We start from the raw sequence: 13,501 nt of genomic DNA, 5'->3' as shown, positions 1-13,501 counted from the left end.
GTAGCATGTCCACCGTCAGCTGAGCGTCCAGAAAGGCCCCCAGCTTTGAGGTCAGTGCCTTCCCGTGGCAGCCTGGAGCAAGGCTGAAACTAGGAACAGAAGAAAAATAGACTCTGGGCTTCTCCAGACAGCCCTTCGCAGCAGAGCCTGGGCTGGGTGCCCTATCCCATCCCAATGCCAAGATTGAGGCCCTTGCTAGGGGGTCCAGGGCCAATGGCAGCCCAGCCCAGTCCTCAGGGGCACCAACAAAGCTGGGAACTGAGCGGACCACCCTTGTGGAGCCCCAGAGCGGCCTGAGCCAGGGTCAGACGGACCGGAAAGTTCCTCCTCTCACCACCACCACCCCGCCCCGCCCGCCCCCGCGCATCTCCCCTCCTCCTGTCCTCCCTGGCCCTCTCTTGCTCTCTGTGATGTCCTAGCCTCACCCCAGCCCCCTCCCTCTCCTAACTTCGCTGTCACTTCTCTCCTCTCGGCCCCTAGAAGTGAGAGTGCTGAGACACAGGAAGAGTGAGTAGCTGCGTGCGCGGCTCCTGGCTGAGGCGCGGGGGCGGGACACAGGGCACGCTCAGGAAAAGCCAGGCTGACGGGCTGGGGTCTTGAGGAAAGGACGGGACCAGGGGCCGGCAGGCGAGGGGTCCTGGACACTACAGGTTCTACCCGCATCCTGTGCCGGGCAGACGGTTTTGCCTAAAGAAATGAGCCCGCAGCCGGCGCCCACCGGCACTTTTCCCTTTCTCCCCTCCCACTACCGCGCTCTGGGATCCCCAGCCCGGGGAACCCAGAAGCTGTTGGCCCCCTTTTTCCCCCTCACCCAGCCCTGACCCCTTCCTCAGTCTCTAAAGACAACCCTCCCCCAACTCCATTCACCTCCGCCGGCCTCGTCGGAAAATGCAAACTCCGCGCCGTGCATTTGCATGTCGTCCGCCTGGCCCCTCGTCCTGAGTGCCCCGACCCTATATCCTTAGTAAGGTCTCGGCTTCCCCGGGTCCACCAGAGCTGCGCTGCGCTTGCCATAAGTGTGCTCCGTCTGGGCTTGCAACCAGTGCGTCTGCGCGTGTGCCTGTCTGTGGGTGTGTGGGGGGAAGGGGGCCGGCTGGCTTCTGGCATCCAGGGTCCCGAGTCTATAGCCATGGAAGCCCCAGGTGACTCAGTCCAAGGGTCGCTGGGGTTTGCTGGTGCAGAGAGATGGCCAGGGGGAGACTCCACCCTGGCGGGGCAGGGCCGGGGAAGCCGGGACAAAGGTCGGGTGGCTGGCCCCAGGTAGTGTTCTGGAGCTCGGCAGTCAGTGCGCTGGGCTGGGCGAAGATACACGCTAGAGGCCCCAGGGCCGGCCCAGGAGCCATCATGAACTCCCAGGGGCCTCCAGGCGGGGGCTCCACACCCCGTGAGTAGGGCCGGGAGGATGGAGGGGCTGCGCGGGCTGCCAGCTGAGGACCCGTCTCTGGGGTCCCAGAGAGCTGCCTGCGGGACCCGGGACTTGGAGAGCTGCCCTCTGAGCCCAAGGGAAGGCCCCGGCCTGCGCTGACTTGGGGAAGGGGGCAGCGGAGGGCAGGTAGGGGGTGGCGGGGACGCGGGCCTCACACCAGGCCAACGTCTCCTCTCCTGCCTCCGCGCAGGCACCAAGTCTTTCAACATGATGTCCCCCACGGGCGACAACTCAGAGCTACTGGCTGAGATCAAGGCGGGCAAGAGTCTGAAGCCGACGCCGCAGAGCAAGGGGCTGACCACGGTGTTCTCGGGCAGTGGGCAGCCGGCCTCCCAGGTAGGCGATGCGACAGACGCCCCAGCCCCTCGACCCCGCCCACCCGGCACTCAGCCCCGCCGCTTCTCCCCCGCAGCCCGACTCGCCGCTGCCGCCGGCCTCGCCGGCACCGTCACGGGCCCGGAGCCCCACCCCGCCGGCCGCGGGGTCCCAGCCACTGCTCAACGGCAGCGTGGCGCCGGCGCCGCCTGCCACCCCTGCGCCGGGCGTGCAGCTCGACGTGGAGGCGCTCATCCCCACGCACGACGAGCAGGGCCGGCCCATCCCCGAGTGGAAGCGCCAGGTCATGGTGCGCAAGCTGCAGCTGAAGATGCAGGAGGAGGAGGAACAGAGGCGGAAGGTGGGCGGGGTTGGGCTTCCAGAGGGCCCTGGGGTCCGCACCTGGGTCCACAGCCCATGTCCCACAGCATCCCCCAATCTGCCCGGGACCTTTCAGCCTCAGACGGCTCCCATTACCTTTGGGAAAAAGCACGATTGGACCACCACCCCTCTCCTGGGCTGGTTCCCAGTCTCCACCACCAGCACCACCCCACAACAGCCTGTTCTTTAATGCGATGGCAGTGTTAATCAAAGTCTAAGATGCCCCCAAATCGCCCGTGATCTTATTAAAATGCTTTTTCTGATTCAGGTGCTCTGGGTGGGGATGGGATTCTGCGCTTCTGACAAGCTCCCGGGTGAGGTTGACTCATCCAAGGGACCACATGAGTAACCGAGAGGCTTTTGGTTGTAGTCAGACTGGCCTGGGCTCTTTCCCTGAAGTACCACTTTCCACTGATACTGAGCCTCGTCCAGCCTCGGGTTTCTCATCTGTCGGATGGGTTGATCATCCCTGGCTGGCAGGATAGTTTGCCATTGATCTGCTCAACAGACATCCCCCCGGCGCCGTCTATGTGTTACACACTGTTGTCGCCTCTGGGGATTCACGGTGAATATGTCAGGGCCGGTGGGGGTGGGGGTGGGGGTGGGGGTGGGGGTGGGGGGTGTCAACCAACAAGCAAGTACAGCACCTTAGTCGAGTGATAAGTGGCCCCAAGGAGACAAAACAGGGCAATGTGAGAGTGAGCAAGTGGGCAGGTGCTCTGATGGGGAGGGCAGAGGACTGGGGCAGCCCTGAACCGACCATCCTGTTTGGGTTTGGGGTGGTGGTAGGGGAGGAGAAAGTGATGTCTCAGGTAGACTTGGAAGATGAGGAAGGAAGTGGACAGGGGAAGAAGTGGGTCAAAGAGCGAGCAGGAAGGACCGGGGAGGCCTGACGGTCAGAGTGGGTGTGGCAGCTCCAAGACATTACCACTGAAGGGGGTGGAGTGGAGACGTCAGGAGCGGCCAGATAACTAAGGCCTGGGCTTGAAGACAATGGACTTTCTCCTGGAGTAGTGGGGAGCCTGGGAGTGGGGTTAAGCGGAGAAGTTGGCATCGTCATATTTGTATTTGGGAAACATCTTTGTGTGGGGGGCGGTGGTGGGCCGGGATGAACTGGGAGGCCAGTGAGGAGGTGATGGCAGCCCCTCCCCCCCACCTGGGCTGGAAAAACCCGGCACTAAAATGAGGAACAGATGAGACTATGAGTGCCTGGCAAGCCTAGCTCTGTAAGTTGTGTTATTATTCCAGGAGTCAGAGAGGGTGGGAAGAGGGGTGAAAGCCACAGCTTCAGCCACTTTAAGGGCCTCTCATTCAGCAGTAAAACTGACAGCACGGACAGGGAGGTCTTGGGCCTCAGGGGAGTTTGATCAGGGGTCATCCGCCTGGGGTGAGGCGCGGCCTTGCTGGGATCTGGCCTCGAAATCGCAGACCTTGGATGGGGAGGGAGAGGGCTGCCGTCTGTCGCAGCTTCAACGCCTTTTGCATGTTCCTTTGGTGGTGTAATGAGAGAGCAAGCCAGGTGTGGAGACCCCATCCGCCGGCCCTGCCTCTGCAACAGCGCCCAACGACCGGCTGTGTCCCTGCCAGCGACCAGAGTGGACACTGCCCAGCGCCTGGAGCGGCGGCCTGGGCCGAAGCCTCGTCCCAGTGTAATTGCCCGCCGGCCAGGCGCGGCCCGTCCCTGCAAACGCAGCCCCGCGGAGCCATTACACCACCCGGGACATGCAAAAGGCGCCCCCGGCGGCCGCTGCGGGAGCCGGGCCAGAGGGAGACGCGCCTCCCTCCCCTCTCTTGTCTTCCCCGCCTTAGCTGACGGCCGCCAGCTCGTGCTGCTACCCCCGCGAGGGCTGGAGGTACTCCCGCGAGTACAACGGCATCCTCGGGCCCTTCGGCGAGCTCATGACCGAGGCCGACATCCTCCGCATCGAGCAGCAAATCGAGAACCTGCAAGTGTTGCACAAGGCGCAGAAGCTGGAGGCGCGCCTGGAGCAGCTGGAGTTGGAGCTGGAGCAGCTGCTGCCCATCTCGGCCGCCCTGTCGGCGCCGCGCTTCACCGTCGACCCGCGCCGCATGCACGGCCGCGCCGCCAGCCTGCCTGCCTGGTGCAGCAAGATCTCCAAGCTGCTCAAGAGCATGGCCACGCTGCTGGCCGCGCTGGGCGGACGGCCCGCGCACCTGGCCGAGCTACTTGCCGCCGACACAGGCCAGCCGCTGCCGCCGCTGACCGACGCCCCCTGGCGGCCGGGCCCGCTCTGCTTGGGCCGCTCGCATTCGCTCAGCTGGTGCCGCGAGGCCGTGGCGCGCGAGATCCTCGAGTGCGGCGTCTCGGTGCGGCACCTCCGCGCCACCTACGAGCGGCGCGCCCAGGGCTCGGCGCCGGCGCGCGGGCCGCCCCGAAAGCTCTCTCTGCCCGCCGGCGCCCCGCGCCGCGAGCCCATCCTCGAGGAGGACTACGTGGTGGCCGGTACCGGCGAGCCAAGCGCCGCCGCCGCCAACGGCCTGCTGGCCGCGGGGGAGCCCCTGGGCGTCCTGGGCCCACCCGAGGCGCCAGGACGCCAGGCGGCGCTGCCCGAGCCCGAGCAGTTGGCGCGCAGGCCGCCACCCTCCACCGAGCTGCGAGGCGTCCAGGACTACATCGACATGCGCAAGGAGCGCATCGTCTACCTTTTCCTGGAGCACTGGCGCAAGTGGACCTTCCGCGGCCCCGGGCGCCACGCCCAGGTGCGCCTGCGCAGACTGCTGCCCCGCGTGGTGGCCGCCGGCGCCGACCCCGGCCCGGAGGCAGCCGACGCCTCCCAACCGCCGGCGGGCGATGGCCCGGACGAGCGGCTGCTGCGCCTGCTGAAGCAGCGGCAGGTGGTGGGCAAGCTGCTGGGCCACTGGCGGAGCCTGCTGCGGCAGGTGCCGGCGCGCCCGCCTCGCGGCCCGGGCCTGTCACACGGCTTATACTGGCCCGAGCACTTCTTGCCGCCCCTCGACGGCGGCGCGCCCCGGCGCTACGACAGCCTCACGCTCGACCTCTTCATGCTCGGCTACTTCCAGCTGCTCGAAATGGGCTTGAGCCGCGAGGAGCGCAAGTTTCGCCACCTGCTGTGCTACGAGATGTTCGACCGGCTGGGCAGCCACCCTTGGGAGCTCATCCGTCTCTTCCACCGCGTGGTACTCGAGGAGGTGGAGGCCGGCCGGCGCGGCTGGAGCGACGGCTTCGAGGACCTCAGGCGCCAGTTCTTCGGAGACACCCCGGAGGCTGAGCCGACCCGGGAAGGAGAGGTGGAGAAAGAGCAAAAGGAAGGGACAGATAAGGAAGAGAGGGAACCGACCGAAGAGGCCGCTCCAGCTCAGACGGGCGACTGGCCAGAAGGGCAGCCAGAGGCGCCGGCCCCTGAGCCGCAGCCCCCATCCCCACCCCCGCCAGCCGCGCCTCCCCCGACGTCGGCCCCTCCTAGTTCCGAAGCCCCCGCCGAAGAACCCCTGGAGCTGGTATCTGAGATGGGCGAGTTCAGCAATGAGGACATCTGCCGGTACATCGACCGCAGCTTCTCCTTCTGGAAAGAGAAGGAGGCAGAGCTTTTTGACATCTGAGCCGCAGAATTCGGAATTTACCTTCAAGCGTCTTAACCCGGGCCTGGATGCCTGTCTGATGCCCTCCAGAGGTCAGAATACGGCAGGAAGAAACCAGGACAGGACGAGTGGCCTTGGAAAAGCCAGAGTGCCCAGAACCAGGCTGCCTCAGCCTTTGAGATCCCACGGTGGCCGGTTGTGGGGTGTTGGCCGGAATGGGCAGGGCATGGCACAGAGCCAACCAGGTGTCCCCCTCTGGCTCTCCAGCGATGCCTGGCTCCGTGTGGAGCCAGGTGGAAGCAGCAGCCCCTCTGAGTGTGGGACTGTGGGTCCCCCTTGGGGCAGTGTGGCTCTCTTTCTTTCTTTGGTTTTTCACTGGAGTTCATAGCTACCTCTTTGGCTGAGGTCAAGGGAGCCACATGTGCAGTGTTCGTGTGACGTGTCCAGACCCTTTCTCCTCTGTAACATGCAAGTAATAAAACACTTTGCTGTAAGCTGCCTGTGTTGGATGCCCCCACCCCCATGTCATTGCAGCCACACGATTGTAGAGCTAGCGTCTACCCGCTCTCAGAATAGGACAGGCATGGAAGAGAAGGTCCTTCACAGTGGAACCAGGGACCGGCCTGAGCCTCTCTGAGCAGGCAGGATCTGTGGAGGCCCACGTATGAGTCTGCCCAGAGATTCTGGGCCAGGGGCCTGGAGCCATCTATCCACCCCACCCTGCCCCCCGCCCCCCACCCTGGGGAGTCTCCCCCTCTGCTCCTCTCCTACGCCTCCTACACTCAGCTCTGACCTCTCTGGCGCCGCCTCTGGGACACGGGGGCCTGAGTCCCCATCCATTTGCCCTATAGAAGGGCATCAAAAGAGTCTCTTCCTGCGACCCCATCTGTGTCCCGTTGTCCCTGACTCAGGCAGCTCCCCTGGGTGGGGGAACACCCCCGCTGACCCCCGTGTCCCAGCCCATGCTGGCCCTGAAGCCTTGTGCTGTGTTTCAGGAGAAGGAGGAGGAGGCCTGGCTGGCCAGCATGCCCGCCTGGAGGCGGGACATCCTGCGGAAGAAGCTGGAAGAGGAGAGGTGAGCTGAGGAAGATGCGGGGCTTGGCAGGGTGTCTTGAGCGTGTCCCTGAGGTGGTGGTGCCAACTAACGCCATCTCTTTTCTTCCAGGGAGCAGAAGCGGTGAGTGTGGGGCTGGGCCCAACCTGTGTCCCCTCCCCCCACCCAGTCACAGTCCTTTGGCCCCTTCCTCCAGCCCCAATCTTGAGCGCATCCCCTTGTCACTCAGCCCTGTTAGCACAGTGTCTTTGCTCCCAGTAATGCCGCCAGACCCCTCTCCCCCAGGAACTTACCCACTGCACCTCAAAGTCTTGCTCTTACGCTGTAATGACCTGTCCCCAATTACCCAGCCCCCATCTCCCGTTAACCTAGCCTTTCTGCCTTGCAGTTAACCCAGCCTCAGTATCGATAACCTAGAGCATCTGCCCCTCAGATCTTTAGTTTCTGCCCTCAGTAATCTAGCCGAGTGCTGTCTGATAGATGTATCAGTTGAGCCACATATGTGATATTAAATTCCGCCGCCACTGAAAAAATAAAAAGATGAGTGAACTTAATAGTCTATCTTAACCCAATAATAATAATTATGAAAATCATTGAGATGTCTTACACTCTTTTTTAAAACTAAGTCTGCGAGACGCGATGAGCATTTGCACCTACAGTGCATCTCAGTCCCAACATTCCGTATGCTCAAACAGCCACACGTACTGAGCGGCTACCTCATCAGCAGTGCAGATCTAGCCATGGTCTAATAACCTGTCCCTCATCACCCACCCCTGTCTCCCAATGATGTGGCCCCTCTGTTCCCCAGCAGCCCAACCCCAGTCCCCAGGAACTTGGGTCCTAGCCCCTGCACCACGCCCTCCTCACTCTCTGTCACACTGTGACCCAGCACCTCTGTTTCCAGTAACACCCCCAGCCAGCAATAACCCAGCTACAGCCTCTCGCTTTCCCAGCTCCTGTGTGTCCCCCAGTGACCCCAGTCTGCCCCCAGTCAAGCTCCTCTGTCCCCAGCAATCCCGCCCACATGCCTCCTAACCCACCCCCTGTCCCCAGTCACCTTCTACCCCTACAACCCATTGCCCTGCCCACCATTCATGAGTGCCTCTGTCCCCAGCAACCCAGCCCCTGCCCTCAGTAACCCACTCCTTGCCACTGGTGACCCCCCCCAAATGGGGCCTGGCCCACCCTCTCACCCTTGCCCGGGACTGTGCCCCCCACCCCATGCCCAGGAAAGAGGAGGAACGACAGAAGCAGGAGGAGATGCAGCGGGAGAAAGAGCAGTCGGAGAAGCTGCGGACGCTCGGCTACGACGAGAGCAAGCTGGCGCCCTGGCAGCGACAGATCATCCTGAAGAAGGGGGACATCGCTAAGTACTAGACGCCGCCCTCTTGCTCGCAGCCTCGCGAGCTTGGGGCCGCCCCCAGACCCCGCCCCAGCCTGCCAGGCCCGGGCCGAAGGGCTGGGAGCCGCGCCGCCCTCCCCTCCCGCGCTGGAACCCCTCCTTGACCCCTACCCCGGGCACCCCCCTTCCCCCGCACCCGCATCCCCAGCCCCGGGCGACGCTGGAGCGCGCCCGCCGCCGCAGTCGCCCAGAAAAAGTGCCCAAGCTGTTGACGCAAAAAGACGCTGCTTATTTGCATGCCTACTTACGTATATTTGCATGTTCGTTGAATGTCAAAGTGTGCAGAGCTCTCCCCAGCCCCGTGGGTGGTGACCTTGGTTTCCTGCGGGTCGCGCGCCCTGATGCCGCCCCCTCCCCTGCACCCCGGAACCCGCGTCGCTGGCGCATCCTGGACGGAGGCAGGCCCCGCGCTCGGGGAAGGGGTTTTCCTCTCTCCCTGACCCAGATCAGCGCCCGGCCTAGCCCCGGCCGCATTTCCCATCCCCGCCGAGGGTTTCCTCTCAGTCATTTGTTTACCAGAAACGATGAAAACTGCAAACTGCCCGTCGGGACAGCGTTGCTGCTCCCGGCGCCCCACCTCCAAGTCTGCGCGCCGTCCCCAGCCAGGCCCCGCACTCCCCGGACGCTTTCACGGTCCTGGTGGAGTGAGTGGAGGACGAGGGATCCTGAAGCTGTGTCTCCAACTGCTGCCTCCCCGGTCCCTGCCATCTCGCACCCGCATTAAAGCTCTCTCAGCCGCCCGGGGCTCATGCTCACTCTAACTCGTCGTCACCGCGACTTCCTCTCCTCGGGGTAACTGGGCCACGGCGGAGCTGGAGGGGCAGGCTTGGGCTAAGGGCCACACTGGCCTCCGCCGTCGGTGGCAAGACTTCTGGCCCTTTCGACGCCCCTGGGAAAACCAAGCCTGGGCCACTTAACACCCCCAGTCCCGCGGAAACACCAAGCAGCAGCTTTTCTTCATAGATTTTTAATAATACCAAGGCCTCAGCCAAACACAGGCCGAAAAACAGCTGATGGTCGTTGGCGCTTCCTCGCCTTAACTGGAACCTTGGGGGCGCACAGGGGTGAGGCTGGCTGGCGCTGCTACGCAGGGCCGTGCCAGGGGCTTAATAAGTGACATTAAATGTCTACACGCATAAGTAACCGTACTTAGGGCTTCTGCAAGAGCCACCAGAGCCTCGCAGTGGCGGGTGGGCCCCGGCGTCACGGGCCACGCTGCAGGCGGCTCCGCAGGTCCTCGGCGCAGCCGTCCAGCCCCATGCGCTCCAGGGCGGCGTAGACGGCGCCCAAGCCCGCAGGCTGCTGCTGGCGCCAGCGCTTGAGCATCTCGTACTGCTGGTCGCGGAAGCGCCCGACCTCCACCTCCACCGCCTCGATCTCCGCCTCGCGCAGCCCCAGCGTGCGCACGAACTCCTTCCAGCGCCGCGCGGGCACCGCGTCCATCACGTCGTAGAGCTGCGGGCCCGGCTGGAGCATGGCGGCCGCCGAGCCTGCAGGGGGCGCCGGCGAGGGCGAGGGCGGGGGCGGCGGGCCTGCGGCCAGAGAGAGCCAATGGGGAATGCGGGCAGGGGCCCCGCCGGGCAGGGAGGTCCGCCTGGTCAGTTAGGGGACGGGAAGTGGGCAAGTGGCCTCAGGAAAGCACAGCTTATCACCTCGGACTCAGGAGAATGGGGTCAAGGCCTCAGGCCCCTGAAATCCCTTACCAAGAGCTCTGCTGGGCAGCTGGTCCCAGGACCACGTCACCTCCGGGCAGGGCGCCTCCTGGGCCTGGGGAGAGCCAGAGGTCCAGCTGCTGCCTATCAGCTGGACGGTGCAGACCTTCTCGCCACTGCTGGGTGTTACCAGAAGGGTGGAGCTGCTGTCCGGGGGTGAGAGGTGGGTGGCCTGGAAGCCAAGAGAGGCCCCAGGTCAGCCTCGCTTGCCTGACTCTGGGGTCTCTGGCCGGGGGTGGGCATCCCTGGCTCAGTTAGCAAACATCCCGTGGTGCCACCTCCCCCGGTGGCCATGCTCTCTCACTGTGACCCAGTAGAAGAGCTATCCTGCCTGGAACGCCCTGCCCCTGCTGCCCTCTCCTTGTTCCGCCAGCCCTGGTAGAGGCCTCACCGTGGTGACACTCTTCCTACTGAGCTGTTCGCTCCTGTTTACCTGTCTGGACCCCCGTAGACTCAGAGCCACCTGAGGACGGGCCCTGAGCTGCTCTCACTCGCTGATAACTCAGCACATGTGTTCGTGAGGTCTACTCCGTGCCAGCTACCAGGCGCCGCGCTGGGATCACGAGTTATAATAAGGCCCAACCGCTCAGCTCCGGAAGGCTTGTTCACTCTCATCCTAGAACACTACTGAGAATCTTACCTGCAGCGAGGTCAGGGCCTCCACCCCAGCTTCACCTGCTGAGAGACACCAAGAGAGTTTAATCAGCAACCAGGCAAGGCTCCGGAACCTGCGTCCCTCCGCACCCACTCCCAGCGCTCCCTGCCTCAGTTTTCCCCCACTGGATCAGGCTGAATGGGCTCTGGGCTACCCACCCTGACCCCAGGCCTCTAGGAACGTGGGCGCGCGCGCGCGCACGTGCGCTTACCAGGAACTATGGCCTTGCAAAGCTGGCAGCGGCGGTATGTGTAGGTCAGGGTGGCACCAAGCAGGAGTGGGACCACCAGGGCTGCCAGGAGCACCTGGACCCAGAACACTGAAAGAGCAGCTGGTGGGTGGCGGGTGGTAGCCGTCCCCCACCCTCCCCTCGGCCCATCCCAGCTCTCCCACTGGCATCTCCATTTCACCACCTACCCTGCCTCCAGCCACAGACAGCCACACAGGGCCCAGGACAGCCCCCAAGGGTGCTCCTGCAAGGGGAGGGGATGCGGTGGAGGGTGAGGGAGTACACACCGGGGGGAGGGGGTGGGACTGCTCAGGACCACCTGACATCTTCTCCATCCTGGAGGCCCTTCCCTGCTGAAAGCCTCACTCTACCCAAGAATGTTCCCCAAGTACTGCTGAAACGTCACTGGTGTCCATAACAGTAACAACAAACACTACTTACTGAGCTTCTTCTAGACTAGACTGAGGGTCACCAGAATGTCAACTCTGGGATTTGCCTGTTTTGTTCCCTGTTGTTTCCCCAGCACCTAGAATGGTGTCTGGAAATGATAGAAGCTCAAGAAACACTTGTGGAGCAGATGCGTGAATAAAGTTAGTCACCCCTTAATCAGAGCCCTGGGGAGAGCCACTAACACTCCCACGTTCAGATGGGGAGCCCACAGATTGGAGAGGTGAAGTAACTCGCCCAAGATCCCTCCGAGAACAAGGGACAGATCTTGAGTCTCAGCCCAAGTTTTGAAACTATATTAACGCGACTCTCTCTGTAAGTGACACATCCTATCCTTAACGTAGGGCTGGAAGGATTACTAAAGGAAAGTATGACATAAAGGGAAGATATGCCCCCTTATTTATCTGACATAAGGTGAATTCAAATTTCTCTTTACCATCCAGTGTTTGCCTGAGGTGGGACCCACTTACCATAGGGTCAAGCCCCCTCCTCCCTGACCCTCGATCCCCACTCTGCTCCCAGCCTCCCTTCCCCCAACCCAGGGCAGCCAGGAAGTTACGTGGGACAGGACACGCAGCTGTTGCCGTATTCATAGAAGCCGGGCAGGCAGGTCCCACAGTGAGTGTCTCCGCTGGAACCTGTGGTCCGGGAGATGGTGCGGGTCAGGACGGGAGAGAAGGAGGCAGGGGAAGGGGGTGTGGGAGCAGACGGCCCGGATCGGGGGTACCCACAGGGGGCCCGCGTGCGGCGGTGCACGGCCTCACAGTCTGGGCACGGGTGGCAGCGAAAGGGAGAGCTGTGGGGACACTGGCTGACGACGCAGTCCATGAACCAGCCTGGCTTGCAGCCACAGTGGGTGTCCGCCACCGCAGAGCAGTTCTTCAGGGCCACCTGGGAGGCTGGCAGGGGAGACGGGGGAGAGCAGAGGCTGTCAGAGCCAAAGAGCCCCACAGAGAGGCAGGACAGGTCCCCCGGAGAATGGAGATGAGGAGACCAGAGACAGGGCCACCCCCAAAGTGAGAGAAATGTGGAGATCACCACAGAGCAGAGGCTGGAAGGTCACCAGGATGAGAGGGCACAAAGGCATCCTGAGGCAGGACCAGGGTAGAGGGCCGCAGGGTGGGGTGCGCACAGGGCTCTCCCAGCCAAAGGCTGGGCTCGAGCCAGCCACTTTCTTCAGAAGGACCCCAGCCAGGGCCTGTCCTCCAGAGCCGCCCTGCCCCCAAGCACCAGGCAGCCCCGCACCTTCCTCATCACAGGCCTGGCAGCGGGCACAGCGGGTCTTGTGGTGGTTCTCCCAGGCCAGGAAGGTGCCCCGGGGGCACGGGAGACAGGTGGAGATGCCACAGGGCTTTGTGCAGGGGGCCTTCAAGTAGTGCCCTGTGGAACCCAGCCTGGGGTCAAAGAGGGCTGCCACCTCCCTATCCCGGGCTCCCTACTTCCCTCCCAGCCTCCCCTCGCCCCATCCCTGGCCTGCCTACCACCACTCCCCAGCCCTCCTGACCCCCGCCTGCCCCATCGGCCCTCACTTCCTGCCACGTCCCTCCCACTCCTTCAGCCGCTCACCTGCTGGGCAGCCCCCGCAGCAGACCAGACCACTCCTCATCTGGAAGCTGTGCACACAGTCACACCTGGGGCTGGGAGCGCTGCCCTGGCCCTGGGCACCCAGCAGCAGGAGGAGGGCCTGGGGGACAGGGGCTGCTGGCTCCCAGCCTGGCTGCCCAGGCCGGGGGCTCTCTCTACCCGGTCTCCCCAGCCTTCAGGGGCCCCAGCACTTGCCCACAGAGCAGCCCACTTCTCAGGTTCTTGCCCCAAAGGGGTGCCCATCGGTGGGGCTCTGGACTAACTTCCTTCCCCTGTGCACAGACCAGGCTTGGGAGGGGCAGAGAAGAGGGTTCCCGCCAGCCCCTCCCTCAAGACTGGGCAGCAGGCGGTCCCCACCCCCACCCACGCCCTTGCTAAGGTGGGGGGCCCTGATCTTTCTCTGCCTGGGGACCCCAGATCCCTCTCGCCCCGAGAGGGTGTTTCCTCTCGGCGGAAGGGCCCCACCCCGGCTGAACCTCTAACTTAGGTCGGAAGAGGGGCCGGCCCAGCCCCCAGCGAGGCAGGATCGGAGGCTCCTATCCCCACCCCCACCCCATCCCCGCGTCCCCTTCCTCCGCCGCCTCGGGGACTCAGGCCCCGGCCAGGCTCGAGGTCGTGCCCCCGCGACCCCACTCACCGCAGCCAGCGCCGCCGCACACGCCCCGGGCCGCGGCTCCATGGCTCTGGGCGCCACGCTGGGCCCTCGACCCGACCCGGTGTTCTCCGCCCGCCACG

The 13,501-nt window shown here is 63.9% G+C and overlaps 2 protein-coding genes across 5 annotated transcripts in view; one reads left to right on the top strand and one right to left on the bottom strand.

Moving 5' to 3' along the window:
- The window catches only part of ESPN (espin), a 31,480-nt gene extending 22,610 nt beyond the window's left edge, over positions 1 to 8,870 (top strand). For 2 of the 3 annotated variants that reach the window (XM_060289497.1, XM_060289489.1), the window contains 5 exons: positions 1,617 to 1,762; positions 1,839 to 2,102; positions 6,679 to 6,758; positions 6,849 to 6,860; positions 7,967 to 8,870. In XM_060289497.1, the coding sequence (XP_060145480.1) occupies positions 1,617 to 1,762; positions 1,839 to 2,102; positions 6,679 to 6,758; positions 6,849 to 6,860; positions 7,967 to 8,114 (650 nt within the window). In that variant the 3' untranslated portion in view covers positions 8,115 to 8,870. Of the gene's footprint in view, positions 1 to 480; positions 508 to 1,616; positions 1,763 to 1,838; positions 2,103 to 6,678; positions 6,759 to 6,848; positions 6,861 to 7,966 lie in introns of all 3 variants that reach the window. The other variant, XM_030880120.2, reaches the window with a different exon arrangement.
- Positions 8,871 to 9,101: 231 nt separating this feature from the next.
- TNFRSF25 (TNF receptor superfamily member 25) lies at positions 9,102 to 13,307 on the bottom strand. Of its 2 annotated transcripts, none has more exons than XM_030880144.2 (9): positions 12,749 to 13,307; positions 12,428 to 12,562; positions 11,914 to 12,081; positions 11,742 to 11,820; positions 10,924 to 10,979; positions 10,718 to 10,825; positions 10,492 to 10,526; positions 9,843 to 10,023; positions 9,102 to 9,671 (listed from the first exon to the last, which is right to left on the bottom strand). In XM_030880144.2, exons 1-9 carry the CDS (start codon positions 12,786 to 12,788, stop codon positions 9,343 to 9,345), a joined length of 1,131 nt encoding a protein of 376 aa, XP_030736004.2. In that variant the 5' UTR covers positions 12,789 to 13,307; the 3' UTR covers positions 9,102 to 9,342. The 2 variants fall into 2 exon arrangements, with proteins under 2 accessions (XP_030736004.2, XP_030735995.2); XM_030880135.2 differs by having other exon boundaries at positions 10,492 to 10,529; positions 12,749 to 13,306.
- Between the last annotated feature and the right edge of the window lie 194 nt (positions 13,308 to 13,501).

This window comes from Globicephala melas, chromosome 1 (genome assembly GCF_963455315.2).
Source record: "Globicephala melas chromosome 1, mGloMel1.2, whole genome shotgun sequence".
Lineage (NCBI taxonomy): Eukaryota > Metazoa > Chordata > Mammalia > Artiodactyla > Delphinidae > Globicephala > Globicephala melas.
The sequence above is the reverse complement of the archived record's forward strand: the minus strand, read 5'-3'. Positions and strand labels throughout refer to the sequence as shown.